General features: G+C 58.9%; 2 protein-coding genes across 3 annotated transcripts; one reads left to right on the plus strand and one right to left on the minus strand.

Annotated features, from left to right (window-relative positions):
• The first annotated feature begins 237 nt into the window (after positions 1–237).
• Positions 238–5271, plus strand: LOC105469187 (cyclin dependent kinase 3). 2 transcript variants are annotated; one of them, XM_011719909.3, is made up of 7 exons: positions 238–477; positions 816–893; positions 964–1084; positions 1205–1360; positions 1453–1554; positions 2140–2343; positions 4570–5265. In XM_011719909.3, the coding sequence occupies exons 1-7, from the start codon at positions 362–364 to the stop codon at positions 4693–4695; spliced, it is 903 nt and encodes a 300-aa protein (XP_011718211.2). In that variant the 5' UTR covers positions 238–361; the 3' UTR covers positions 4696–5265. The 2 variants fall into 2 exon arrangements, with proteins under 2 accessions (XP_011718211.2, XP_011718210.2); XM_011719908.3 differs by having other exon boundaries at positions 239–477; positions 1190–1360; positions 4570–5271.
• Positions 5272–5887: 616 nt separating this feature from the next.
• LOC105469188 (envoplakin) lies at positions 5888–27565 on the minus strand. Its single transcript, XM_011719910.3, has 22 exons — positions 27254–27565; positions 23901–24000; positions 23381–23535; positions 23173–23299; positions 22323–22448; positions 22098–22136; positions 21776–21937; positions 21583–21690; positions 21368–21463; positions 18277–18402; positions 17671–17817; positions 17179–17333; positions 16894–16991; positions 16473–16645; positions 14202–14380; positions 13979–14117; positions 13667–13860; positions 13177–13327; positions 11038–11121; positions 10804–10914; positions 10608–10700; positions 5888–9583 (listed from the first exon to the last, which is right to left on the minus strand). Exons 1-22 carry the CDS (start codon positions 27349–27351, stop codon positions 6143–6145), a joined length of 6102 nt encoding a protein of 2033 aa, XP_011718212.2. The 5' UTR covers positions 27352–27565; the 3' UTR covers positions 5888–6142.
• Between the last annotated feature and the right edge of the window lie 404 nt (positions 27566–27969).

The following is a 27969-nucleotide window of genomic DNA, read 5'->3' on the forward strand; positions in this document are numbered from 1 at the left end:
TGGGGGATCTGGTTGGGCTGGGCATGGGGCCGGGTGGGAGAGTGTGGGTCCTGCCCTCAGAAGCCAGGCATAGGCGAGAAGCCTGGGGGTCCTGGCTGAGCTGGGCTGGGTGAGGGGTGGCCCCCGACCCCCTGGGGGTTTGGGCTGGGCGAGGGGCAGTCTCTGACCCCCAGCCAGGTTCCCAGGCAGGATGAGCTGGGGTCGGGGTGGCTGGGCCGCAGGCCTTGGGAGCTGGGCAGCCTGGGTGGGGCGGGGCTGGGCTGGGCAGGGCGCCGCATGGAGGCTGGAGGAGCAAACAGGGGCGCTGGGCGTGGGGCACAAATGGCCCAGCGCCTTCTGTTTCCCAGGCAGCTCCGTGGCCATGGATGTGTTCCAGAAGGTAGAGAAGATCGGAGAGGGCACCTACGGGGTGGTGTACAAGGCCAAGAACAGGGAGACAGGGCAGCTGGTGGCCCTGAAGAAGATCAGACTGGATTTGTGAGTGCTGGGACCGCCCCTGAGTTACCCGCCCTGGGCCATCACAACCTGCGCGCTCCCTGATCCGTTCCCTCCTTCCTGGAGTCCACACTTAACTCCTCCGGGTGCTGCCCGGCAGCCCTTCCCCATCCTTCCCCCAGCTCACTGTCTTCTGACCAGCCTTCGCCGGGGCCCTGCTCTGTGGAGCTTGGTGGGTGACATGCCAAGGAGCACAGGTCTCCATTGCTGGGGCCTGGGTAATTCTGTGGGGATAAGGAACGCAGAAGCCAAACCCCCTGGCCGGAAGTGCCCTTCTTGGCCCAAGTCTCTGCCCGTGGGTGTGCCCTTGTTTCTTGCAGGGAGATGGAGGGCGTCCCAAGCACTGCCATCAGGGAGATCTCCCTGCTCAAGGAACTGAAGCACCCCAACATCGTCCAGTGAGTTGGGGATGGAGGCGGGGAAGCTGGGATGGCGAAGGTAGCATCCTGACTGCCATCTTCCTGCCAGGCTGCTGGACGTGGTGCACAACGAGAGGAAGCTTTATCTGGTGTTTGAGTTCCTCAGCCAGGACCTGAAGAAGTACATGGACTCCACCCCAGACTCGGAGCTCCCCCTGCACCTCATCAAGGTAGGGAGGGAAGGGCGGGGAAGGAGAGGTGACACCCCGTCCCTGCCATCCCTGTCCATGCAGCGCCTCCACTCAGCTGCCTCCACCTCGCACTCATTTCTCCAGAGCTACCTCTTCCAGTTGCTGCAGGGGGTGAGTTTCTGCCACTCACATCGGGTCATCCACCGAGACCTGAAGCCCCAGAATCTGCTCATCAATGAGTTGGGTGCCATCAAGCTGGCTGACTTCGGCTTGGCTCGAGCCTTCGGGGTGCCCCTGCGCACCTACACCCACGAGGTATTGTGAGACAAAGAGGAGAGAGGGGCAGCAGGAGGAGTGTCACCCATGCACTCAGCCACCCTGAGTGGTGCTGTTTCCTTGCCCTGCAGGTGGTGACACTGTGGTATCGCGCCCCCGAGATTCTCCTGGGCAGCAAGTTCTATACCACAGCTGTGGATATCTGGAGCATTGGTTGCATCTTTGCAGAGATGGTAGAGAGAGGGGCACACATGGCCACAGGGTGCCACAGGCAGGGTCCTCCTGGGGTTGGGTGGGGCCCTCTGATGCTTTCATTAGAGGTGGATTAAAGAGTGTTTGAGGCTGGACATGGTGGCTCACGCCTGTAATCCCAGCACTTTGGGAGGCCGAGATGGGAGGATTGCTTGAGCCCAGGAGTTTGAGACCAGCCTGGGCAACATAGCAAATCCCCAGCTCTTAAAAAAATATAAAAATTAGCTGGGTGTGGTGGTGCATGCTTGTAGTCCCAGCTCCTCGGGAGGTTGAGGCAGGAGGATTGCTTGGGACTGCGCTTGAGGCTGCAGCGAGCTGTGATTGCGCCACTGCACTCTAGCCTGGGCTATAGAGCAAGACTCCGTCTCTATTTTTTAAAAAAAGTTGTTCGGTACTGGCTAAAGGACTGAGGAAGGTGGCCTTATTCCAAAAAAGGCCAGAATTCTTTGCACAACCATGGGAAAGATATCTTGACAGGCCTCTCCCTGGGTCTGGCCACTTATCTGGTATTGGATTCTGTACAACAAAGTGGCAGACCCCACACCTTCTCTTCTTCCCCATTTCAGGTGACTCGAAAAGCCCTGTTTCCTGGTGACTCTGAGATTGACCAGCTCTTTCGTATCTTTCGTATGCTGGGGACACCCAGCGAAGCCACATGGCCCGGGGTCACCCAGCTGCCTGACTATAAGGGCAACTTCCCTAAGTGGACCAGGAAGGGACTGGGAGAGATTGTGCCCAGTCTGGAGCCAGAGGGCAGGGACCTGCTCATGGTAGGTGCATGTGGGCTCCAGCTGCTGCTCTGACTACAATGTCCCCTCATCAGCCAGCCTCCTACATAACCCTGGCACTTTCCAAGTCCAAGGCCAAGGTCTCTTTCCTGACCCTTGTACACAACTGGCTTGTCCTTGTCCTGTGTGCTGATTGTTCAACCTGGAAGCCTACCCCGTGAGAGTGCAGTATTTCTTTTCCCTGTGGAAGTGGCCTCATTTAGTTAGCTCTGTCTTTCTGCTGTGCTGCATGCCCTTTTGCCCTAGTTGCCTTGTGTGTTTGGTTATTCTACTTTGTGGACATTACTGCTCCATCTAAGCTGTATGCCTCCCCAGGCCGGGGCCATACCTTCTTTTTTTTTTTTTTTTTTTGAGACGGAGTCTCGCTCTGTCGCCCAGGCTGGAGTGCAGTGGCCGGATCTCAGCTCACTGCAAGCTCCGCCTCCTAGGTTTACGCCATTCTCCTCAGCCTCCCGAGTAGCTGAGACTACAGGTGCCCGCCACCACACCTGGCTAGTTTTTTTGTATTTTTTTTTAGTAGAGATGGGGTTTCACCGTGTTACCCAGGATGGTCTCGATCTCCTGACCTTGTGATCCGCTCGTCTCGGCCTCCCAAAGTGCTGGGATTACAGGCTTGAGCCACCGCGCCCGGCCCTTTTTTTTTTTTTTTTTTTGAGATGGAGTTTCGCTCTTGTTGCCCAGGCTGGAGTGCAATGGCGTGATCTCAGCTCACTGCAACCTTCACCTCCTGTGTTCAAGTCATTCTTCTGCCTCAGCCTCCCGAGTAACTGGGGCTACAGGTGCCTGTCACCACACCCAGCTGATTTTTGTATTTTTTTTTTTTTTTTTTTTTAGTAGAGACAGGGTTCCACCATGTTGGCCAGACTAGTCTCGAACTCCTGACCTCAGGTGATCTGCCCACCTCAGCTTCCTAAAGTGCTGGGATTACAAGCGTGAGCCACTCACTGTGCCCAGCTGGGGCCACTCATTCTACCACCTGGGTGTTCCCCCTGTGACTCCTACAGTGGTGAGTCTTCAGAACAGGCTGTCCCCTGCTGCCTGGGCCCATGCCACAGTTCACACTCACCCCTCCTGTTGGTGTCTTGAGCTGTGTACCAGGCCGGACTGCCCAGAAGTCTCTGGCAGAGCCATCCTTTTTTTTTTTTTTTTTGTGACAGGGTCTCAATCTGTCACCCAGGCTGGAGTGCAGTGGTATGACCATGACTCACTGCAGCCTTGACCTCCTAGGCACAAGCAATCCTCCCATCTCAGCCTCCTGAGTAGGTGGGACCACAGGTACATATGCCACTATGCCTGGCTACCTTTTGTATTTTTTTGTAGAGACAGTGTTTCACCATGTTGCCCAGGCTGGTCTCGAACTCCTGAGCTCAATGGATCCTCTTGCCTCAGCTTCCTGAGTAGCTGAGATGATAGGGGTGCACCACCATGCTCAGCTAATTTTATTTTTGTAGAAATGGGGGTCTTACTATGTTGCTCAGACTGGTCTCGAACTCCTGGGCTCAAGTGATCCTCCTGCTTTGGCCTGTCAAAGTGGGGGATCACAGGTGTGAGCCACTGCACCTGTCCCCTGTCCATTCTTGCCCACAAAGTCTTGGAGCCACATTTCTTTCCTTAATCTGGTGCTGAGTGAGAGGAAGGCGGGTCAGTATTTTCGTCTTCAGGCTGTGTGTCCAGCTCTCCAGAAGTCTGCGTATTGTCTACCCGCCCAATGGGAGCAGGACAGCACGGACTCCAGCCAAGGCCCCGAGCCCTCCGTCTGGGCTGCTCCACCACGGGGGGTCCTTCCACATCCTGCCTGGGTCTAGGGACTCTAGGGCAGAGGACTGGACAGGTTTGGCCTCTTGGAGTGTCAGTCCCTGTGCCCCCCACTCAGGGTTTCTCCCTGGACAGCTTCAGTCCCCTGCTTCCTGATGCGTGGGGTTCTGTAGTCTTCCCGACTAGAAGCAGGCTGGGACCTGGGACCCTCCCCGAGAAGGGGAGTGACTCAGCTTCAGTGGCCTGAGGAGACCTGGGTGACTCATTAGGACGGTCCAGATTCCAGGAGTGTCCAGAACTGGCTGGAGAGCCAGGAGGTCGTGGCTTCGTGCGGTTCTGGGTTTGAGGGCAGCCAATTTGGGGCTCAGGCCCTTGATCTGGGACCTGGGAGGGGGATTTCTCACCCCACCCTGGCTGCACCCAGACCACATCCTCTTGCTCCTTTCTTCCCAGCAACTCCTGCAGTATGACCCCAGCCGGCGGATCACAGCCAAGACTGCCCTGGCCCACCCGTACTTCTCGTCCCCCGAGCCCTCTCCGGCCGCCCGCCAGTATGTGCTGCAGCGATTCTGCCGTTGAGAACATCAAGACCACACTCAGATCCTCTCTTGAGCAGCTGCTGCCCCAGCTGCCTCCTACCCATTGCTGAGAGAGGACGCATCTGGGGAGAGCAAAGCGCTAAGGAATTTGGCATCAGCCTGCAGAGGGCTGAGTCTGGGTTAGTCCTGCCCACAGGTTAGGGAGATCCTGTGTGTTTTTTGGGTTTGATGGTACCGTTTCAAAATAGAGGCATGGATGCTCCATGCACGAGGGGTCCCCAGGCACTGGAACAACACGTGCCAAGTTAAAGGCAGGGGGCCTGCCAGAGCTGGGTGTACGTGTGCAAGCCCTCACCTGCCCCGCCTGCAGGGCCAGACCCTGAGGAAATGGCGCCCCCTGCTGGTCTTTTTGGATTTAAAATGTTTGGGGGAAGAGTTGAGTTCCAGTTAAGAGTCCCAAGTTAAACAGGAGGGAAGTGAGGGAGAGGAGAGAGGGCATTCCCCGGATCCCAGGAGAGCTGGGCTGTGACTGCACTAAAGAGTCCTTCCTTCACCTGAGATATGCTGCTTTTGGTTCGTTTCTGGCTTGACAACAAGAAATAAATATGATATGTTCAGTTTTCTGGTTGTACTGCTCACAGGAGACCCCTGGGCTTCCCAAGGGGGACATTGACACAGGGCTGGAGACAGCTCTGGCCCAAACTGAGACAGCAGGGAAATGGGCAAGGAGCCAGGAGCAGGTGGGGAGACAGGAGCTGTTCCATGATCTTTTTTTTTTTTTTTTTTGACACAGAGTCTCGCTCTGTCACCCAGGCTAGAGTGCAGTGACACAATCTCAGCTCACTGCAACCTCCGCCTCCCAGGTTCAAGCAAGTCTCCTGCCTCAGCCTACTGAGTAGTGGGGATTGCAGGCACGCACCACCACACCCAGCTAAATTTTGTATTTTAGTAGAGATGGGGTTTTACCATGTTGGTCAAGTTGTCCTCGAATTCCTGACCTTGTGATCCACCTGCCTTGGCCTCCCTAAGTGCTGGGATTACAGGTGTGAGCCACCGTGCCCAGCTTCCTTTAGTGATTTTAAACCATAATCTCTGAGGATGCCCATTTCCTAGGCAGGCAAATTGAGCATGTCCGCCCAGGGAAGGACTTGAGCAATGCTGTCCCTGCACTCATCTCCCAGACACCTGGATCCTGTGCTCTCAAATGTGAACGAATGGGACACCACATGGCACAGGGAGAGAGAATTTGTTTATTGGGATCACTGGCTGGAGGTGGAGGAAGAACTGAGTGGCTGCTGTCCTGGTCTGGGGATGGATCAGGCACCAAGGTTAGGGGAGGGAGCCCAACACCAAGTTAGTAAAATAATAAAACAGTGGTCGGACAGGGGGAAGACCCACTGCCTGGGATGAGGCTGCTCTGGGGCAAGAGGTGTACGTATCCTACCTGCCCCAACACACACACTTCCCTACTGGCTGTTTGGCCTGTGTCAGCGCAGGGAGCGCGGGACGGTGGGCGATGCGGAGCGGTAGCAGCGGTACCCCTCCAGTGCTGCTGGCAGGAGCATCAGGCCACTCAGGGGGTCTTTGCGGCAGCGGCCCATGGCCTCCTTGTAGCTCAGCCGTTCCTTGGAGATGGGGTCTGTCAAATCCTTCTCGTAGCTGGACTCGTCCCGCAGGAGCTGGGCCAGCTCCTCGCTGATCATCCCGGAGAGGAGGGCCTGCTGGATGGGGATGCGGCCTGTCCTCTTGGGGTCGATGAGCCCCCCGGTCAGGTGCTGCACCTGCAGGTGTGGAAGCACACTCTCCCGGGGCATCCAGCCCTTCTGGACAGCCTCGCCCACCGACAGCCTCTTCTTGGTGACAGGGTCCTCGATGCCAGTGAAGGCCTTCTGGGCGTTGAGCAGCCTCTGTGTGGAGGTGTTCTCGATCAGGCCCCTCTCCATGGCCTTGTGCACAGAGTAGCGCTCACGGCTGAGCAGGTCCACGATGCCCCCTGTGGCCGCCTGGGCCTCCAGTAGCTTCTGCCCGGTGATGGGGTCCAGCATGTTCTTGGCCACGGCCGTCTTGATGCTGCACTTGTTGTCTGTGGTTGTGTCATAGATTCCGGCGATAGGGAAGCTGTCATCACCGAGCCCGAGAGAGAAGCCGGGAGAGAAGAAACTGGTGCTCTGGGGGACCGGGGAGGCAAGGGGGGACTTGGAAATGATAGAGCCGATGGAGAGCGAGGAGCTTGGCTTGGTCTCCCCAGCCACAAGCAATGCGAACTCAGAGATGGGCAGGTGGCCATCCTTGTACAGATGGTACTCCTCCTTAGAGATGCGCCGGCAGCGAAGGGCCGCCTCGATGGAGTACTGCTTCCCGCTTTTGCGGTCCAGGAGCACAGACTCCTCCCCACAGGGCCCCGAGGTGGTGACCTCCTCCCAGTCGCACTCGAGCTCCTGCAGCTGTAGGTACTGGCCTCTGTCGATGATGCCTCTCTTGTAGGCCTCGTACGGGGACATGTCCTTCCCTGTCTCGGGTTCCAGGATGGAGATCTTGGTGGAAAGGTTGGTCTCTCGCGTCTGGGTCTCCTGGCTGAGCTCCTCCCGGCTCACCTTGGCGTGGAGGTCCCGGAGGGTCCGCTCCTTCTCATAGATCTGGTCTTTCTCGCGGAGGATGGCCGCCTCGAGCTGTGAGAGCTCCTGGCCCCGCTGGGCCGCCTTCTGCCGCTCGCTCTCTGTCTTCTGGCTAAGCAGCTTCGACTCCTCCTGCAGCTGCAGTGTCTGCTGCTGCTTCTGCCTCTCCAGAGCCCGCAGCTCCTGCTGCAGCCGCCCACGCTCCTGGTCTGCCTGGTCCCGGGCCCTCTGCAGTTCAGCCTCCTCCCGGGACCAGGTCCTCCCCAGCCTCTCGGCCCGGTCAATGCGCTCCCGCAGGCGCCGCGCCTCCTCCTCCCTGGCCTGCCGGGCAGTGCGCTCCCTGGTGAGCATCTCCCACAAGCGGGCCCGCTCATCCTCCAGCACGCGGTCCTTCTGCACCCGGATCACTTCCTTGTAGATGGTCTTCTCCTGCGATTTGGCTTTCTGGAGAACGTCAATCTGGACCTGCAGGTTCTTGCACTCCCGATGCAGCTCCGTCACCTGGGCCTTCTCCTGGTCCAGGTCCCGCCGCAGGGCTTCCGTGGATTTCTCCAGGTCCGGGTCCTTCTCCAGCTTGACCACTTCCTCCATGATGATCTTCTCCTGCACCGTGGGAGGCCGCTTCTCGAGCTCCTGGATCCTCAAGGTCAGCTGCCGCAGCTCCCTCTCCACGGCCAGCTTCTTGCTGCGGTCCTCCTGGAAGCTGAGCAGGCCCTCCTGCTCCTCTACGCTGGCCCGCAGCTGCTGCACCTCAAGCTCCAACTGGCGCCGCCGGCCCACCTCCTCGTCCAGGCTCCGGCTCAGCCGGCTATGCTCCTCGCGCAGCTTCGGGTCCTTCTGGGTGACCACGACCTCCTGCACCACCACCTTCTCCTCGGGCTTCCTCCTCTCCAGCAGCAGGCTTTTGCTCTGCAGCTCGTGCACCGCGTCCTCCGCGGCCCGTCTCTTCTGGGCCGCCTCCCGCACCTCCTGGCGGAGCCGCTCTGCTTCCTTCTCCAGCACCGGATCCTTCTCGTGGCGCACCACCTCCTTGCTCACCGTCCTGGTCTCCACCTTGGCCCGCTCGCGCCTCCACTCATCGCGCTCACCTTGCAGGCGAATGAGCTGCTCCTGGGAGCGCCCGTGGCTGTTGACGAGCTCATTGAGCTGAGCCTTCAGGCGGTCGATCTCGCGCAGCACCTCGGGGCTCTTCTCGTGCCTCACCACCTCCTGGGTCACCTCCTTGTACTCCACCGTGGGCTTCTGGGCCCGCAGGACCTCTAGGTCGGGCAGCAGCTTCTCCACCTCCTTCTCTACACCGCTCCTCTTGCCCGCCATCTCTTGCAGCTTGGCCTTGAGCCGAGTGATCTCCTGCTCTGTCTCCGGATCCACCTGGAAGATCTCGTGGACGCGCTCCTGGAGCTGCACTTTGGGCCTCTGCTTCTCCACCATGCTGTATTTGCTGTGCAGGTCGCTCAGCTCCCTGGCCAGTGTCACGTTCTTGCTCCTCTCCTCCTCGAGAAGGCTCCTCAGCCTGGAGGACTCCTGGAGGAGCCCTGGGTCCTGCTCCACCTTCTTCACCTCCTTCACGATGACCTTGGGCTCCACCGAGCTGATAGCCCGCTCCAGGTCCCCGATGCGAGCCTGTAGCTTGGTCACAGCCTCCTCTGCCTGCTTTCTCCGTGCAGCATCCTCCTCAATCTGCAGCCTCAGAGCCTGGGCGGCCTTGACCATTTCCAGATTCTTCTCCACCTTGACCACTTCTTTCACCACGACCTTCTCCTTCACGTCCACCTCCCTCTTCTCAAGGGCCAGTAGCTCCTTCTTCAGCCCTTCCAGCCGGGCTGAGATGACGGCATCCTCCCTGCGGAGCTGCTGGATCTGGATCCTGAGCTGGGCCGCCTGGCTGTCCAGGCCGGGGTCCCTCTCTACCTGGGTGACCTCCTTGGTCAGCAGATGAGGCTGCATGGTCTTCCTCTTGCTCTCCAGTTGCACGACCTTCTGGGCTGCCACTTCCAGGTCTGCCTGCAAGCCAGCCCGCCGCTTGCTCTCCTCCTCTACCTGGGCCTTCACCCTGGACAGGCTGCCCTCCAGCTGGGGGTCCCGGTAGAACTCCACCACTTCCTTCTCCTCCAGCCTCTCCAAGGGCCGCTGGGTCCTCAGCTGCAGCAGCTGGCTCCTCTGCGCCTCCAGCTCACCCTGCACTTGGGCCACCAGCTTCCTCTCCTCTTCCAGCTGGGCCTTCAGGGCCTCTGACTCTCTCCCTGCTTGGGCAGGGCTCTCGGAGCCCTGCTTTGCATCGTGGGTCCCTCGGATGTCCTCACTGAGCTCCTTCTGCAGAGAGGAAGAAGGGTAGAGCACAGGGGTGGGCGGTGGAGATAAGAGCTCCATGTTTTTCTTGAGATGAAAGACCCCTCCCTCTTTCCTGAGACTCCCTAGTGGGTCCTCAGAGGTGGAGCTGAAGACCTAAGATGCTTGGATATAGGATTTTGAGAAGACCCAGTCAGTGCAACGATTTTAGGACCCAAGGCAGTGTGCAGGCCTGGTTTGCATTAGAAAGCGCAAATAGGGGCCAGGTGCGATGGCTGATGCCTGTAATCCCAACACTTTGGGAGGCCAAGGTGGGCGGATCACCTGAGGTCAGGAGTTCGAGACCAGCCTGACCAACATAGTGAAACCCCATCTCTACTAAAAATACAAAAAATTAGCTGGGTGTGGTGACGCATGCTGTAATCCCAGTTACTCAGGAGGCCAAGGCAGAAGAATCGCTTGAACCAGGGAGGTGGAGGTTGCAGCGAGCTGAGACTGTGCCATTGCACTCCAGCCTTGGTGATAGAGCGAGACTCCATCTCAAAAAAAAAAAAAAAAATGCAAACAGGACAGATTCTCCCTGTCCCTCCAGAACTTCTCCCCTCTCCCCTTCCATCCAGGGACACTGACTGTGGCCGAGGGTAACAGAAAAGCTGGTAAGTCACCAGGAGGCCTGGAGAAGTTCTGGCTCGAGGGTGGAGAACCAGGTGGCTAAGGCTGAAGGCTCTATGGAGATTTTCTCTGCTCTCTGGGGTTAGAGGTCCTGTCCCATTGGAGGACACCCAGTGGCCAAGCTGTGACCACACTGAATGCCATCTCCAGGGCCTAACCCTGGGATGGACACCAGCCTGTAAGAGCTGCTGGAGAGAAAACTGGGTGGCCGGAAGCTGCGCCCCTCTCCAGCAGCCAGGGCTGCCCAGGGGCTGCAGGCAGGAGGGAGAGGAGGAAGGGAGACTACCAGGGTGAGAGCCTGGCATTTTGGGAATGGAGTGGGCATTCCTGGTTATTCCTGGCTGTTGTGGGAAAGGTGTAGGTGTTGTCTGTGTACCTTCTCCAGTATTTTTCTAGCAAACTCCAACTGCTGAAGAATCTGCTGCTGGGCTGCTGCAACCTCAGTACAGGCCTTTGCAAGGTTCTTCTCCTGGAGAGGGCAGAGGGAGAGGGGAAGGGCAGAGTCAGCTCCTGCCTTGGAGCCTGCAGAGCTGGTGCCAAGGTCCACTGAGCCCTGCCAGGTCCCATCTCACCTGGGCATGGATGCTCTCCTGCAGAGGAGCCACTCGGGGTCTCTTGGGGGCTGACACTGCCAGGGTGGGCTCCAGAGAGCAGCGGTAGGTGTCTGCCTGCAGCTCATAGTCCTGAGCAGGGAGAAAAGGACAGCAGGCTGGCAGCCAGTGGGGGAAGCTGGGTGTGGGGGATAGGGCTGGAAGAGGGACAAGGGTGATGCATGGAGAGGGGCAAGCTGAAGGCAAGCTGCTTACCTGGAGCGCCGCCTGCAGGGCCTGGGAGAGGCGGGATGCCATGGCCCTGTCCCGCTCTCGGCTCTGGATCTCCTGCATCAGTCTCTGCCAGGGAAGAACCCAGAGTCAGGAGGCCAGGAAATTCCACTCACCCTGACTCTCCTCTAGCCAGTGCCTCCAGGGCCACAGTCAGCCAGCGCTGCCTCCCAGGGACAGAAAGGGCAGGGAGGGAGACCTGGGCCAGACTCCCTCCTTTCCCTGACATCATTCTCTCTGCTTTTCCTCCTTCCTTTCCAAGGCACCTTGGCAGAATCTTTTCTTTTCTTTTCTTCTCTTTATTTTTGTTTGTTTCTTCTCTTTCTCTCTTTCTTCTTTCCCAAGTCTTGCTCTGTCACCCAGGTTGGAGTGCGTGATCTCGGCTCACTGCAGCCTCCTGGGTTCAAGTGATTTTCATGCCTCAGCCTCCCGAATAGCTGGGATTACAGGTGCCTGCCACCATGCCAGGCTAATTTTTGTATTTTTAGTAGAGACGGGGTTTCACCATGTTGGCCAGGCTGGTCTCGAACTCCTGACCTCAGGTGATCTACCTGCCTCAGCCTCCCAAAGTGCTGGGATTATAGGCATGAGCCACCGCGCCCGGCCCAGAGTCCCTTTCTTCGGCCTCGTGCCCCTCAGAATTCCGTTCTAGCACAGTAGTATCTGTGAGCATCACCTGGGACCTATGGGAGGCAGGCATGCGGGGCCCACCTGCACATCAGATCCAGCAGGTCCGGGTGGCCCTGAGAATTCACATTTCTGACAAGTCTCCAGGTGATGCTGCTACAGCTCATCCAGAAAGATGGCTCCAATTGGAAAGTTCTCAACCCGGGATGCCCACTTTTATTCACCTGGGAACTTAATATACTGATGCTCTGACCACAATAATACAATTTATTTGGTCTGGGGAGGGGTCCTGGCCTGGGGATGTTTTAAAAGCTCCCTGGGAGATTCTAGTTTGCAGCCAGGGCTGAGAATCTCTGTCCCAGGCCCCCTTCCCAATGTCACCTCCCTACTGTCTCCCCAGAAATTCTCATTTTCTGGCAGTCCCAGACCCATCTTTGCTCTCATGATCTCCTAGGGGAACCCCCAGCCCCAGTTCCCTCCCATATGCCTACCTCCACCTCCCCGCTGCCCTTGGCTGTCCTGGCCACCTCATTTCAGCATGACCCAGCCGGCCCCATTCCTCTCCCCAAATATGCTCTGTTCCCTGTGTTCCTGCCTCAGGTGGAGGTGCCCCCTCTTCCCAGTTGTCCCCAACAGAACCCTGGGTACCACCGGGCCCCATCTGTCTCACTCACTGTCTCCTTCAAGCAGTCACCAAGTCCACCTAATTCTGCCATCTCCATCTCAGACCTGCCCACCTCGCCCTGTGCTATGGTCCCTTCCCCGGCCAGGCCACCACTCTCTCTCAACTGGATTTCCACCCTGGCTCCTTGTGGTCCTCCATATCTTCATTCCCACCCTTTTAGTCATTCTCTACTCGGCAGCCAGAGCCAGCTTCTAAACACTGGCCTGGAAGCATCCCCTCCGCAGCAGCTTCTAGGGGCCGCAGGAGAGAGCGCAGCCTGGATCCCGTGCCGGAAGGGCCTGTGTGGTCTGCCCAGCTGGTCGTCCTCGCCCCTGAGTCCCCTCCTTTCCCCTGACTGCCATGCCCTCTGCATGGGACATTTCATCCTTCCCCCCACTACACTTGCTTCCTCCCACACCACCGACCCTGACCTGCATGGGTGTCCAGCCTGGGGGCACCCACAGCACGCTGACTTCTCCCACCAATGCTTATCAGCATCACAGACCTCCCCCACTAGACTGGGAGCTGCCTGGGTGCAGGGTTGTACCCCAGTGAACCCATTGCCTGGTACATGGCAGGGGCTTGATGAGGAAAATGCAGTAGTGACTGGAACCCTCAGGGCTCTGTGGCCTGAGCTTGTAAATCCCATTGCCCCAGTCAGGCCAGAGATGTGCTGGCCCCATCTGTGGGCAAAGTGGAGCATTTCAGCTGGAGGCCAGGGAAGGGGCCCAAGGCCTCCGTGCCCTGGGCTTTGAAGCCCCTTAGAGCTCTTCTGAGCTTTGGCCACTAGGGGACGACATGGGCACAGGCAGCTGTCCCTGCCTCAGCCTCACCTTCTGTGCCTGCAGCTTGTAGGCGATCTGGCTGGGGCCGTCGCTGGGCCGCACCTGGCTGTGGGGCAGGTGCTCCAGCCAGGAGCTCAGGTTATCCTTGCAGTTCTTGAACTGCTGATAAGTGAGGGCGGCATCCTGCACCATCTTCTCCCTGCAGGAGGACGAGGCCCAGAACAGAGATGAGACCTGCCCTCCGGGGACAGGGGCAGGTGCACAGGGAGGCTGGTGGGAGCCTCCTCCTGGGGGCAGGTCAGGAGGCCCGAGTGACCTGCTGTGCAGATCCCCACTCCCTGACCCTGGGAATTCAGAGATGGGACGGTCTCCACCAGGCACCACCCTGGGAGATAAGCGCTGTTGTTATCTCATTTTAGAGGTGAGGAAACAGCTTCAGAGAAGTGCAGTCACTAGCCCAGGATCACACAGCTTGTAGGCAGCAACACCTGCCTCTGCACCAGCCCACACGCTGTGCCCCGAGGACCCAGTCGCTCACCGCAGGTCCAGCTGGTCCCCTGCAGCGTGGTAGCGGTCGGTGAGGGCTCGCACCTGGCGCTGCTGGTGAGGCAGGTCTTGGCAGAACTCCTGGAAGTTGTTCTGCAGCGCGGCGCATGCGTGCTCCGAGGTCTTCAGCGCGCGGTGCAGCCCCAGCACGCAGGCCTGCTGTTCCAGCAGCTCCCTCCGCTGGCGCTGTGGGAGGAGGGGATGCAGCTGTGCACCCTCGTGGCTGGGGAGATACCGTGTCCACCCCACCCTCCCCCGAATGCTGAGTCCCTCTGCCACCAGGAGGCCCTGGCTGGTCCCTTACCTGCAGCTCGCTGACCCTCTCCTGCAGAGCACCCGGTTCGGCAGGGATGGGGGCCTCCTGCACCAGGGTGGCCTCAAAGCCTCGGATGACCCTGTCAGCATCCTGGATCTGCTGCTCCAGACCCAGGGCAGCCTTGGCTCTGCCACAGAGGAGGCAAGACTCAGACACTCCCTGGGCCACACGCTGCTGCCCTGCCTGGCTGCCCTGACCCCAGAGCACTCACTTCTCTCCGTAGAGGCTGCACAGAACCTGCACATCACTGAACTTGTTCTTCACGCTGTTGAGGGCCACGGGCAGCTGCAGGGCAGCGGGGCCCACGGGCCGCGTGGATAGAAACGCCTCACACTCCTTCTGGGCTGTCTCCTTCTCTGCTCCCAGGCTCTGCAGACGCTGGGCTGTGCCCTAAAGAGGGGCGGGGTCAGGGATCTCTGGGCAGGTGGGTTCCACCTGACTCTTCTACCAGGATACCCTAACTCTGCGCCCATGGAGGCATGGGCTCAGGCCAGAGAACTGGGTTCAGTCCTGGCCCCACTCGTTCCTCTGTGGATGACCTGGGGCAGATCAACCTCTCTGACCCTCAGTCTCCTCATCTACAGAACGATAGATAGGAGGGGCTGGGCGCAGTGGCTCACACCTGTAATCCCAGCACTTTGGAAGGCAGAGGTGGGCCGATTGCTTGAGGTCAGGAGTTCGAGACCAGCCTGGCCAACATGGCAAAACCCTGTCTCTACTAAAAATACAAAAATTGGCCAGCCGTAGTGGCGTGCACCTGTAATCCCAGCTACCCAGGAGGCTGAGGCAGGAGAATTGCTTGAACCCCAGGAGATGGGGGTTGCAGCAAGCTGAGATCACACCGCTGCACTCCAGCCTGAGTGACAAGAGCAAGACTCCATCTCAAAAAAATGAAATAAATAAAAAAGAATGATTGATGGGAGGATGACATGAGAGCCTGTGTCTGGAGCTCAGCAGTGAGTGCCAGGCACACAGTTACCTACAGTCATCTTCATGTCACTGTCCTGCTCACGAGACCATCAGGTCCCCTGGCCCTGTTGCTCTAGCCAAAGCCCTGGCTCTGCCCACTAGGGACTGTTGCCCTTATTCTTTCATCAGCTATTCACTCATCTGCCCCCTCCGTCACCGAGCAGTGCTGACTGCACCAGGCACCACCCACCGCCCAGTCTAACTGGGCTTCTCCTGGACCCCAACACCACTGATGTGGCAGATGCTATGACTTCAAAACCTAAGGACCCAGCTTCTTGGGAGGTGAAGACAGGGGGATTGTTTGAGACCAGGAGGTTGAGGTTATAGTGAGCCTTGATCATGCCACTGCCCTCCAGCCTGGGCAACAAAGCAAGACCCCATCTCAAAATAATAATAATATGGCCAGGTGCAGTGGCTCATGCCTGTAATCCTAGCACTTTGGGAGGCCAAGGTGGGAGGATGACTTGAGCTCAGGAGTTTGAGACCAGCCTGGGCAACATGGCAAAACCCCATCCCTACCAAAAAAAATTAGCTAGGCTCAGTGTTGCGCCTGCGGTCCCAACTACTCGAGAGGCTGAGGTGGGAGGATCACTCAAGCCTGGGAGGTAGAGGTTGCAGTGAGCTGAGATTATACCACTGCGCACCACTGCACTCCAGCCTGGGTGACAGAGTGAGACCCCATCTCAAAAAAAAAAAAAAACAGACCAGGCACAGTGGCTCACACCTGCAATCCTAGCACTTTGGGAGGCCGAGGTGGGTGGATCACTTGAGCTCAGGAGTTCGAGACCAGCCTGGCCAACATGGTGAAACCCCATCTCTACTAAAAATACAAAAATTAGTTGGGCGTGGTGGTGGGCACCTGTAATCCCAGCTACTCGGGAGGCTGAGGCAGGAGAATGGCTTGAACCTGGGAGGCAGAGGTTGCAGTGAGCTGAGATCGTGCCAGCCTAGGTGATGGAGAGAGACTTTGTCTCAAGAAAAGAAAAGAAACTGGTTTGGAAGGATAACCCAGACTGTGGCCCGGTGTGGGTTTCACTTTGAGCACTTCCGGGAGTGTTGAGTCCACGTGGCAGACAGCTTGCTGTTCTTGGGTAAGGAGTTTACACAACGCTGCAACCTCCCCAGGAAGGCTCCCCCTTGCAGCCAGGGGACGTCTCTTCCTAAGATTCTCCAGGCTCCCTTGCTATTTCAGGAGCTTCGCCAGAACACTTCCTGGGGGTGATGACATTGGGCCCTACTGGAACCTTCCTGAATGATCTGGTGAGCTGGGCATTATAATATCTGCTTCAGGGATGAGGAAACCAAGGCCCAGAGAATGATGTAGTCCAAGATCACGGAGCTGGTCAGTGGAGGAGCCAGGAGGGGAACCAGCTTGTTTGAGCCCAGGTCCGTCCACTCCCTTCTCCACCTCCATCCCAGCCGCTGCTCCTGCACTTGCCTCTCCTCCCTCAAGTGTGAGCATCAGGGCCAGGCCGCTTTCCATCCCAGCTGCCCCTGCCCGCCGCTCACCCACCTCGTGGCTGTGGATGCGGCCCTTCAGGTCCTCCAGGGGTGTGGTGCGGCTCAGCGGGGCCCGTGCCCAGGCCAGCAGCTGCTTTTCTATCTGTCCCAGGTCCCCATCCAGCCGGGTCATCTGTGTCAGGAGCTTCTGGGCCTGTGGGTTGGCTGGGGCAGAGCCAGATGGAGCTGGGGGCAGAGGTGCTGGTGAGGGCCCAGGGCCTATCTCCTGACTGCCAGATGGGTGCCCCCACCAGGTGCCCACAGAGGATCCTGTCAGGGTAGGGTGGAGGGGATGGCAGGGCCACCCCAGAGAAGAAATCCCCAGAGTTGTGGTCCCTAACGCAAGGCGACCCCTGCCCATCACAGACCAGTCGGAAGTTGGAATCTACTCCCTCCAGCCCCACAGCCACCCCTCCCCGGGCCGCCCTGGGTACCCTGCTGGCTGGGCCGAACAGACTCTGCAGCGCTGGCCTTCAGGCGGCTCTGGACTGTGGCCAATTTCTGCTTCAGGGCCTGCAGCTCTGAGGCCAGCCTAGAACGAAGAGGGGGTTGGATAAGGAGGTCCCCACTCTGCCTCTCGCCCTCCCCAGCCCCAGTAGACGCAGCTGCAGGTGAAGGCCGGCCTTTGAGCAGGGGTCTGCCGGGCCATGGCCTTGGACAGCATAGGGCCAGCCTGCTCTGCCCACAGCCTGCCCCTGAGTAACCCTACACAGACCTACCGGGAGGCCCTGGCCACGGAGTCAGGGTCAGGTGCTGGGATGCAGAAGCAGGCGGCGGGAGCACGCTTGGTCTCCCCACCAGGGCCCTGCACGACCCAGGTGTGTGGGTCAGTGTTATCTATCAGCTTATACCGCTCACCCCGCAGCAGCTGCACCTGGGGGCACAGAAAGGGAGTGGCTCCTGCGGGCTCAGGGGCAAGGGGCCAAGGCTGGGGCGGGGCCGGGGGCCAAGGCTAGGGCAGAGTAGGGGCTGGGGATAGAGACAAATGGGGACAGCAGCTGGAACAGGGACAAGAGTAGGGTGGGAGGTGCTGGGGTAGGAAAGAGGCAGGACAGGACTTGGAGAGAGGAGGGTCTGGGTCAAGGGAAGGAGTAGGGCAGACATGGGAGCAGGAGACAGCAGGGGATGGAGCAGGGATGGGCTTGGGCAGGGGCAAGGGATGGGCTGGGAGGGGCTGGATGGCGGCAGGGGTGAGGTGGGGGAGTTCACACCTCTCCGGAGTCCCAGTCGCAGATGCTGTCCACGTGCAGGGGCTGCTGAGGTGGGTTTCTTCGCTGTGGCAGAGGGGCCACATCCCGGCTTCGCTGCTGCAGGTCCCCAGTGGCTCTCTCAGTGATGGCCAGCTGTTTCTCCTCTGCCTGCCAGGGGCCCAGGCAGTGGGGACTCAGGCCAGGCTGCACTGGGGGCTGGCCACACCATACCTGTCCTTCCAAAGGACCAGAGGCTGGCCTTCATGAAGGCAGGGGTCTCTAAGTCAGCAAAGTAAAAGGAGCCCCTCTCTGGGGGCCTAGGATCCTGGGATCTGCTAGTTGCAGGGAGGGGGATGGCACAGCACCACCCAGGCCTCCAAGCAGAAGCTAGAGGAGCCTCAGAGCTCTCCCAGGCTGCCCTTGTCCCACTGCAAATGAGGAAACTGACATCCAGGGAGGGGCTTGCTGGTACCTGGCCAGCCTCCTGCTAGAGCAGACCCCCCGCCAGCACCCAGGCCAGGGCCTGGGATAGGACTAGGTACCGAGGCAGAAGGGATGAGGCCCAGAAAGATGGACAGGACCAATTCCCAGAAGTGGGGTGCAGATGGCCTGGTGGGGTTGTCTCACCTCCAGCTGTTGCAGCAGCTCTGTGGGGGCGCCAGGGGGGCCCCCAGGTGCAGGGCTGTACTTGGCATCCAAGTTAGAGTTGAGCTTCGTCAGGGTCTGGCTGACCGAGTCGGCCTCTTCCTGGAACTGAGTTCGCTGAGTGGTCAAGGGCAGAGCCTGGGGCAACCTGCTGCCCACTGACCCTACCAACCAGCTGAACCTAAGCCAGCTAAACCTAAATCAGCTAAACACAAACCAGCTAAACCTAAACCAGCTAAACACAAACCAGCTAAACCTAAACCAGATAAATGTGAACCAGCTAAACTAAATCAGTAAACTAAACTAAACCAGTAAAGTAAACCTGCTGGATCCGACGTGCAGGTGGGCCCCGCATGCCTGCCTCCCACAGGCCCCAGGTGATGCTCGCAGATACTACTGTGCTAGAACAGAACTCTGAGGGGCACGAGACAGAAGAAAGGGACTCTGGGCCGGGCGTGGTGGCTCATGCCTGTAATCCCAGCATTTTGGGAGGCTGAGGCAGGCACATCACCTGAAGGCAGGAGTTCAAGACCAGCCTGGCCAACATGGTGAAACCCCATCTCTACTAAAAATACAAAAATTAGCCTGGCATGGTGGCGGGCACCTGTAATCCCAGCTATTCGGGAGGCAGAGGCATGAAAATCACTTGAACCCAGGAGGCTGCTGTGAGCCAAGATCATGCCCTAAGCCAGCTAAACTTAAACCAACTAAACACAAATCAGCTAAACCTAAACCAGAAAAACGTAAACCAGGTAAACCTAAACCAGCTAAACTTAAACCAGCTAAATCGCTAAATCTAAACCAGCTAAACACAAACTACCTAAACAAACCAGCTAAACCCAAACCAGCTAAACACGAACCAGATAAACCTAAACCAGATAAACAAACCAGCTAAACCTAAACCGTCACTCTCCCCTACTCTGGTCGGTCTTTTTTTTCCTTACCCAGGCGGCAGGACCTTTGATCACTGTTGTGCTCTTGCAGATGGGGTCTTACTCGTGCACTGAACTTAATTTTTTTTTTTTTTTGAGACGGAGTCTCGCTCTGTCGCCCAGGCTGGAACGCAGTGGCCGGATCTCGGCTCACTGCAAGCTCTGCCTCCCGGGTTCCCGCCATTCTCCTGCCTCAGCCTCCCGAGTAGCTGGGACTACAGGCGCCCGCCACCATGCCCGGCTAGTTTTTTTGTATTTTTTTTAGTAGAGACCGGGTTTCACCGTGTTAGCCAGGATGGTCTCGATCTCCAGACCTTGTGATCCGCCCGTCTTGGCCTCCCAAAGTGCTGGGATTACAGGCTTGAGCCACCGCGCCCGGCCTGAACTTAATTTTTTTTTTTTTTTTTTTTTTTTGAGACGGAGTCTCGCTCTGTCACCCAGGCTGGAGTGCAGTGGCCGGATCTCAGCTCACTGCAAGCTCCGCCTCCCGGGTTCACGCCATTCTCCTGCCTCAGCCTCCCGAGTAGCTGGGACTACAGGCGCCCGCCACCTCGCCCGGCTAAGTTTTTGTATTTTTAGGAGAGACGGGGTTTCACTGTGTTAGCCAGGATGGTCTCGATCTCCTGACCTCGTGATCCGCCCGTCTCGGCCTCCCAAAGTGCTGGGATTACAGGCTTGAGCCACCGCGCCCGGCCTGAACTTAATTTTTATAAGTGGGTCATAAAACACTTGATCTTGGCCAGGCGCGGTGGCTCACGCCTGTAATCCCAGCACTTTGGGAGGCCGAGACGGGCGGATCACGAGGTCAGGAGATCGAGACCATCCTGGCTAACACGGTGAAACCCCGTCTCTACTAAAAATACAAAAAATTAGCCAGGTGCGGTGGTGGGCACCTATAGTCCCAGCTACACAGGAGGCTGAGGCAGGAGAATGGCATGAACCCGGGAGGTGGAGCTTGCAGTGAGCCAAGATTGTGCCACTGCACTCCAACCTGGGCGACAGAGCAAGACTCCGTCTCAAAAAACAAAAAAACAAAAAAACAAAAAAAACTTGGTCTTCATCCTTCCCGCACAAATGAAGGGCACTGACACCTGCCTCCCTCTAGCACCTGAAGTCTTTCTTGCTGGGACAGAGGGTATTGGGGCTGCACTTGTCCCAGCCCTGGAGAAGAGCTGTGCTTTAAAGAAGCATCCCAGGTGCTTTAATGGAACTATGGTCAATGTGTGTGATCACAGTCTTCTGGTTCTATAGGAAAATGTATGAAACATTATCTGTCCCCAAATCCCAGTTGTATATTATATTGTTTTCTCACCCCCTTTTTTCATTATTGTTCTCCTAAAGAGGCTTTTAAGAAATATTTTCTTTAATTTCTCCCCACCTCATCCCCATAAAATTTTATTTATTTATGTATTTATTTATCTATTTTGATAGAGATTTATCTATTCGTATAGAGACAGGGTCTCGCTATGTTGCCCAGGCGGGTCTGGAACTACTGGGGTCAAGCAATTCTCCTGGCTTGGTCTCCCAAAGTGCTGGGATTACAGGTGTGAGCCACCACACCTGGCCCCCATGAAATTTTAATACCACAGACATGCTGTTTGTGAATTTGTACTTCATGCATAATAAGAGTTAAGATATTTTTCTGCCATTAAGAAACAATTTTCACCCCCCTGGGAACCGCTTCACCCTGTTGAGAATGTGCCCATGCCTTTACTTTCCCTCTGGGACCAAGTAGCAACCACACAGCTCTATTTTATTTTTGAGGTGGAGTCTCTCTCTGTCACCCAGGCTGGAGTGCAGTGGACCAATCTCGGCTCACTGCAACCTCCAACTCCTGAGTTCAAGCGATTCTCCTGCCTCAGCCTCCTGAGTAGCTGGGATTACAGGCGCCTGCCACCACGTCTGGCTAATTTTGGTATTTTTAGTAGAGATGGGGTTTCACCATGTTGGCCAGGCTGATCTCGAACTCCTGACCTCAAGTGAGCCGCCACAGCCTCGGCCTCCCAAAGTGCTGGGATTACAGGTGTGAGCCACCGCGCCCTGCCAGCTCTGTCTAGTTGAGAGGTGCGGTGCCTCTCCTGTGTGAGCCACCACACCTGGCTCCCGCCCCTGCCGCCCCTGCGGCCTGCCCGAGGGCTCACCCGGCGGTAGTCCTCCACGTGCTGCAGCTGGGTCTCCTGGCAGATGCACAGGTTCAGGAAGTTCTGCCACTCTATCTTCAGGGCCTCCTGGTGGGCCTGGGGACGGCAGCACGAAGCCCTCGGACCACGCTCCGCCCCCACCCCACGTCCGCCCCACCTCCCCCGCTGCCCTGCCCACCACGTCCCTTCTCACTCTCGCCCTGCCCCCAGCGCACCTGGATGGGCCCCACCGCGGGGTGCCGCAGCTCCACCATGCGCTCGCCGTCATCCTCCAGCTGGTTCACGCTCTGCTCCTGGCTCAGCAGCTCGTGCTGCTTGAAGTGCTGGGGGCGAGTCGGGTGGCGAGCGGCGGTGAGGACCAGGATGGTCCTGGCCGCCCCCACCCAGCCCCAACCTCTCCCCGCCAACCTCGTACTCCCGCCGCACGCCCGCGGGGTCGGCCATGAGGTCACTCCAGTCCTGCTGCAGGATGCGGCGCTGCTGCTCCGCCAGGACGTTCAGCTGCCGCGTGCAGCCCTGCAGATGAGTGTACAGGCTGCCCAGGCTCTGCCCGCGCCACGACGCCGCCTTCTGTGCTCAGGACCCGCCGCCAGCAGCAGGGTGGGGAGAGAGAAAGTAGGGGGCAAAAGACGCCGTTGGGCCGCGCTCAGGAACACTGGCCCCGTGCAGGGTCCGGGCGGCCACCCACACCCACCCGCAGCCACCCGGTCCGACCCTCCCGCCTGCTCACCAGTAGGTCTCGGTATTGGCTCCGGATGGTGGCTGCATCCTGCCTCGACCAAGGGGAGAAACAACCCCATAAGAGGTGGGGTGCAGGGAGATGGCCCCCTAATATCTGGGCAGCCATACCCCACCTACCCCTATCCCCAGGGTCCAGCCGATCTAGCTCTGGCTCTGACTGGAGAAACAGGGGCTGAGGCTGGCCCGGGATGTGACATGCTCCCAGCTCACCCACCGGCCCCACAAGGCTCCGCAGCTGCTGCCCGTAGGCCTCGATCTCCTTCTGCAGTATGTTGTGCTCGGCGATCTGCTGCTCCAGCTCCGCCATGCCCGGCCCGTACTGGCCGGCGCAGACCTGCTTCTGCAGGACAGCCGGCGGCTCAGTCCCCACAGGACCGCGGTGGGGAGCCAAAGAACCCCACAGGCCTCCCACCCGGAGAAGCGGACTTGGTCATTTGGGCAGAGCGTGGACCAGCGTGGGAGCAGCCCGGGTGCATGCCCTGCAGCTCACCCAGGGGCGAGGCCATTCTGCAGTGGCCTGAGTCCCACTGGTTCCCAGATGCTGGGCTCAGCCTCTGCAAAGTCTCCTAGCTCCATCCTGCCTTGTCTGTGACCCAGCCTCAGTGCTTCCTGCCTGGACACCTCCAGCCAAGCTCTAGGGCCCTCAGCACGCCCTGCTCCACCCGGGCCCTTCCCCATTGTCCCTCTATTGTCATCATGACACCCCTTCTGTGTGGCATCAAAGCACAATTCCTCACCCAGGGATCAGAATGCCCCATGACCTGGCTCTGCCCACCTGCCCAGAAATCCCCACTTCCCGTCAAACCCCAGGCTTCCTCCTGGCAGGAGCCTTTGCTCCTTCTTTCTGGAATGGTCCTCTCCTCACTACTTCACCCTGACCCAACTGAGCCTTCTTCATGTGCCTCTTCCTGCAGGAAGTCTTCCCTGATTGCACTGTCTGCTCTGCTGTCTCCCTGCCTAGACCCCTGAGCCACCCCAGGTTCAAGCCTACAGTCAGACCCTGGATTAAATGCAGTTCCGTATCGCCCTCTGATCACACTGGGGTGTGACTTTGAGCTCCTGACCTGTTTCTGCTCCAGCACACGTGCCCAGTCGACCCTGGGTCCCACGTCGGGGGGCAGCGCCATCTTCTCGTACAGGGCACGGTACTCCGCACACTCCTGGGTCACCCGCTCGTGCAGCTGCTTGATGCTGTCAAGAAGGTGGCCGGCAGGTCAGGGCTGGGCCTGGGCCTCCCCCAGGGACCCCCAGCCCTGCCGCAGCCCCACTCACTCCTTCTCGATCTCCTCAGCCTGCGGATGCTTGAGCCGCCGGGCCTTGTCCACGTCCAGGAAGAGATCCTTGAGCAGCACCTCGGCCTCCTTCAGGCTGCGGCCCGTCTCCTGCTGGTGCTGCAGGGCCTGGCTCTGCTCACTGTTCAGCCGGTCCTGTGGGCAGGGGATGGGCAGACTCGCCAGGGCCCAGAGCCCCCACACCCCTGCTGCCCCATCACTGTGGGCCTGAGCCCCACCTCTGGGACCCTAGCTATGCTGGCCAACCTTGAGGCCCACGCCAGGCACAGGGTCAGGCCCAGGACGTCTGTGAGGCAGGGGACAAGGACACAGGGGAGCCCAGCAAAGAAGGAAGCCGAGTCCTCTCTCCCACCGTGTTAGGGGATGGGCGGTGCAGGACAAAGGTCATCTGTCCCATCTTCGCCATCACCAGGGGACACTCAGGGAGTGCCAGTCCTGATGATGGGCCTCCCATGCCACCCAGCCTGCCCACGCCCTGCCAACTGCTGCCTGGGCCTCACCTGCTGCAGCCTCTTCTGCGTCTCCAGGATGTCCCGCTCCACCTGGTCGGCGTTGGCTTGCATGCGGGAGATGAGCAGGGCCAGCTCCTGAGTGGCAGCCCTGGTGGGTGGAGAGGACAGTGGGCAGCTTGGTGGATGAGGCCCCTCTATGCCCCACCCAGGTGGCATCCCCTGCCCTCCCTCCCTGCCCCCACAGCCTAGCTCACTGCCCTGACTCTGGGGTTTCTCTCTGCAGGAGGCTCTGTGAGCTAGTCCTGGTTGGGGGTGTCAGCACTGCCCACATGAAGGGTCAAAGGTGAGGGTCTCAGGTCTGTGTGGTGCTGGAGGGCAGGCGGCCTCGGTGTCCCAGTCTCAGCCAGCTGTGCTGGCAGTGAGTCCCCGACCTCACCCAGCTGCCTGCCGCTTCCCTCCCTGAGTCAGTGAATCACCAGCTCAGCCACTAGTACCTGAGCCAGCTGGGCCGGGCCCTGGGAGGGGCAGTTGGGCTGGCTGGGGCAGGGAGGCAGCAGCATGTCCTCCACCCCCACCTCCTCCCACTCCAGCCCTGTGATCCCCATACCTCCCCCACCCCGGGGGGCTTTGCCAGAGTGGAGGCTCCAGTGCCTGTCTAGAGGAGCCTCACACTGTCGGAGCCGGGTGGGGGGGCAGGCGCAAGAGACTGCCGGGCACCGTCACATTCTCCAGAGTTGAGGGTTCAAAGCCCAGATTGGGCCCTGACTTGCCCTGAGTCACACGGTCAGGGACGGAGAGGAAGCCTTGCTTCCACCCCAGGACTTTTTCTGTGCATTCGCCCTGCAGCCTCCATAGAGCACCTGCTGTGTGCACGCACTCACTCTTTGGAGTTCACGAGGTCAAGCAGACCTAAAAGAGGGCAGAGTGGTCCAAGCCTCATGAGCACAGCGCCTTATGGGGGATCATTATCCTGGGGCAGGGGAAGCCTTGAACTGAGTCAAAGGATGGGCCACCCCAGGCAAAGGGGCAGTGCTGGTGAAGGCACAGCAGTCTGGAAGAACTCTGTGGCCAAGACAGCCGGGTTTCATCTTGCTCCATCATTAATGCTGTGTGACCTTGGGCAAGTTACTCAACCTCTCTGTGCCTGAGGTTCCTCACTTGTAAAGCGGGATTTTAATAAAAATATCTATGCCGGCCGGGCGCGGTGGCTCAAGCCTGTAATCCCAGCACTTTGGGAGGCTGAGATGGGCGGATCACGAGGTCAGGAGATCGAAACCATCCTGGCTAACACGGTGAAACCCCATCTCTATTAAGAAATACAAAAAAAAAAAACTAGCCGGGCGAGGTGGCAGGCGCCTGTAGTCCCAGCTACTCGGGAGGCTGAGGCCGGAGAATGGCGTGAACCCGGGAGGCGGAGCTTGCAGTGAGCTGAGATCCGGCCACTGCACTCCAGCCTGGGCGACAGAGCGAGACTCCGTCTCAAAAAAAAAAAAAAAAAAAAATCTATGCCTTAGGGCTATTGTGAGCATTAATTGAATTTATCCATCTGAAACATCCAGTGCAGGCCTGGTGCAGGGTTGGCACCCAGCACGTGTTAGTTTATATCCCACTAGAGGGCTAGTGCCCTGAAGGCAGGGGCCTGTTGGTTCTGTCTACAGAGACATCTCCAGTGCCTAGAACAGTCCTGGTGTGGAGTAAGTGCTCAGTAAGTTCGTGTCAAACGAGTGGATCGCACGTGAGGTGAGGGGGCTGCAACCAGAGCCAACAGGGCCCTGAGGACCACGCTGCCCCAGGCCAGGAGCACACTGCTGGGAAGCCTGCCTGGACAGTGGGAGCTGCAGGTGCTGGGCCCCGGGCACTCCTGCTCAGGTCCCGCCTCCTGGGATGGCTGCTCCCACAGGGAGCTGCACACTCCACCCTGGGTGGGGCTCAGGCACCCCAGGGAGGACAGGTCACTCAGCGAGAGTGTTAGCCGAGAGTCTTAACCACTGTCTTTCCCGTCCGCCCAGACGCCCAGCCTTGGTGTCTGTTGGTGCCTTGATCCTTATCGGGGTAATGGGCACCCCCACTCCCACACCAGCCTTTCATCCCTGTGCTTATCTCAACACCCTGGGCCCAGGCGGGCTGCTGCCTCCTCTGCAGAGGAGCTGAAGTCAGTAAGTGGCAAGAATGCAGCCCAGCACATTCACAGAGAGCCGGGGCTGGGCCCCAGAGAGCCGGGTGGTCCAAGGGAGGCCCAGTGCCCCCTGCACCACACCCCCCGGCGAAGGAAGCCCCAGCTCTATTTTGTTTTGTTTTGTTTTAACAGACAGGGTCTTCCTGTGTCACCCAGGCTAGAGTGCAGTGGAGTGATCACGCTCACTGCAGCCTCGACTTCCCGGGCTCAAGTGATCCTCTCACCTCAGCCTCCCAAGTAGCTCTGACTACAGGCACGCACCACTACATCCAGTTAATTTTTGTATTTTTTGTAGAGACAGGGTTTCGTCATGTTTCCCAGGCTGGTCTCAAACTCCTGGGCTCAAGTGATCCACCTGCCTCGGCCTCCCAGAGTGGTAGGATTACAGGCGTGAGCCATAGCACCAGGCTTTTTTTTTTTTTTTTTTAAAGCAGAGTCTCACTCTGTCACCCAGGCAGGCGGGAGCACAGTGGTGTGATCATGGCTCACTGCAGCCTCAGACTCCTGGGCTCAAGCAATAGCCATGAGCCACCATGCCTGGCTATTTTTTATTTTTAGTTTTTTATAGAAACAAGATCTCCCTATGTTGCCCAGGCTGGTCTCGAATTCCTGGGCTCAAGGAATCCTCCTGCATTGGCCTCCTGAAGTTCAGGGATTATAGGCATGAGCCACTGCGCCTGGCCATGAACCCCTAACTCTTCAATACAGCAAGGCCCTGTGTGAGAACTCTGGGGAGGGCTGTGGCTTAGGCAGGAGGCAGCACAGCCCCTGCGTCCCTACCCCAGGGACCCCATCCCACCCCCTCAGTCCTCATGCCCTGCATCAAGGCCCCAGGGGTCATCCCAGTCAAGTAGAGCCTTGGGGCAGAGCTGCAGTCAGACAGCCAGGGTCTCCCATCTCCCAGCCTCTGGCAGAGGTGCAGGCTCCTGTCTAGCACTTCTCCCGCTGAGCAGCCTCAATCCGTGGCCCGCAGGCCCCCTTAGAGGATGTGGGGAGCCCCAGGCCATCCCCTGCCTCCTGCCAGGGCTGAAGTTCAGCCTAGGCCTGCGGCTCCCGAGGCCGGGAGAGCGTCCACCCATGGGCCCTTTGGCCTCGGGACACCAAATGCCAGCACGGGGCTGGTCCTGGGCTCTGGGCCGCCGCTGCCGCCAGGTGGCTCAAGGACCTGGGCCTGGCACCAACCCCACCCCAGCTCCCCGGCTCCCCATTCCCCAGCCCCACTCACCGGCTGTGCTTGCTGGGGGAGCCTTTGGGGGACCCCTTGGCTGGGGAGCCCTTGGGGGACCCCTTCCCCTGGGAGCCTTTGCTCAGCCCCTTGAACATGGTCGGAAAGGCAGGTGCTGGCTCAGGCTGGGCTTGGCTGGCGAAGGAGGGCAGGAGGGCAGGTGGGAGGCAGCGGGCGTCCTTGCTGGCTGGTCAGCTAAGTCTGGTGAGGTGGGGCGGCTGGGTACTGGGGAAGGGAGTTTCTGGGAGGCCCCTCCTTGCAGGTGAGGCAGCGGGCGGCCGGGCCGCGCATGCACCCACAACGACCACACTCACGCCTGCTCCTGCACAACCAGTCTGGGAGGAAAGGGCGCAGCCCCGAGGGCGGGGCCGAGCCTGCCCGACTCCCACGGAAGGTTTGGACTTGTTACACCCACATGCCCAGGGGAGTGCGGCGGCGTCACACCCAGATGGGGAAGGAGTTAGGCCAGGACAGACAGGGCTGAAAACAGACGTTCACATGCAGGCGCAGGCTCAGCGGAGAGGCCCCAGCCCCGGAGCTCAGGATTAACAAACACCTCCAGCCAGCTCAGAGGCCCTGCTGCCGGGCAGCCCTCCACCCACAGCTCTCAATCCCCCAGGACAGGAGGGGGTGTCCTGCCAGCCCAGGGCCTGGCTCTCTGCTCTCCACCGACGTGATGGGGCAGCCAGGGGACATTCACTCCAGACAACTGGCAC

The sequence above is a fragment of the Macaca nemestrina genome, chromosome 17 (assembly GCF_043159975.1).
Source record: "Macaca nemestrina isolate mMacNem1 chromosome 17, mMacNem.hap1, whole genome shotgun sequence".
Classification (NCBI taxonomy): domain Eukaryota; kingdom Metazoa; phylum Chordata; class Mammalia; order Primates; family Cercopithecidae; genus Macaca; species Macaca nemestrina.

Excerpts from the sequence above, each read along its gene's own strand:
- LOC105469187 (XM_011719908.3), top strand. The coding sequence starts at position 362 with ATGGATGTGTTCCAGAAGGTAGAGAAGATCGGAGAGGGCACCTACGGG. Across the intron at positions 478-815 it reads AAGAAGATCAGACTGGATTT|GGAGATGGAGGGCGTCCCAA; the intron begins GTGAGTGCTGGG and ends TGTTTCTTGCAG. Across the intron at positions 1,555-2,139 it reads GTTGCATCTTTGCAGAGATG|GTGACTCGAAAAGCCCTGTT; the intron begins GTAGAGAGAGGG and ends TCCCCATTTCAG.
- LOC105469188 (XM_011719910.3), bottom strand. The coding sequence starts at position 27,351 with ATGTTCAAGGGGCTGAGCAAAGGCTCCCAGGGGAAGGGGTCCCCCAAG. Across the intron at positions 22,137-22,322 it reads TGCGGAGCCTTGTGGGGCCG|GATGCAGCCACCATCCGGAG; the intron begins GTGGGTGAGCTG and ends TGGTCGAGGCAG. Across the intron at positions 14,381-16,472 it reads GCCGCATCCACAGCCACGAG|GGCACAGCCCAGCGTCTGCA; the intron begins GTGGGTGAGCGG and ends GCCCCTCTTTAG.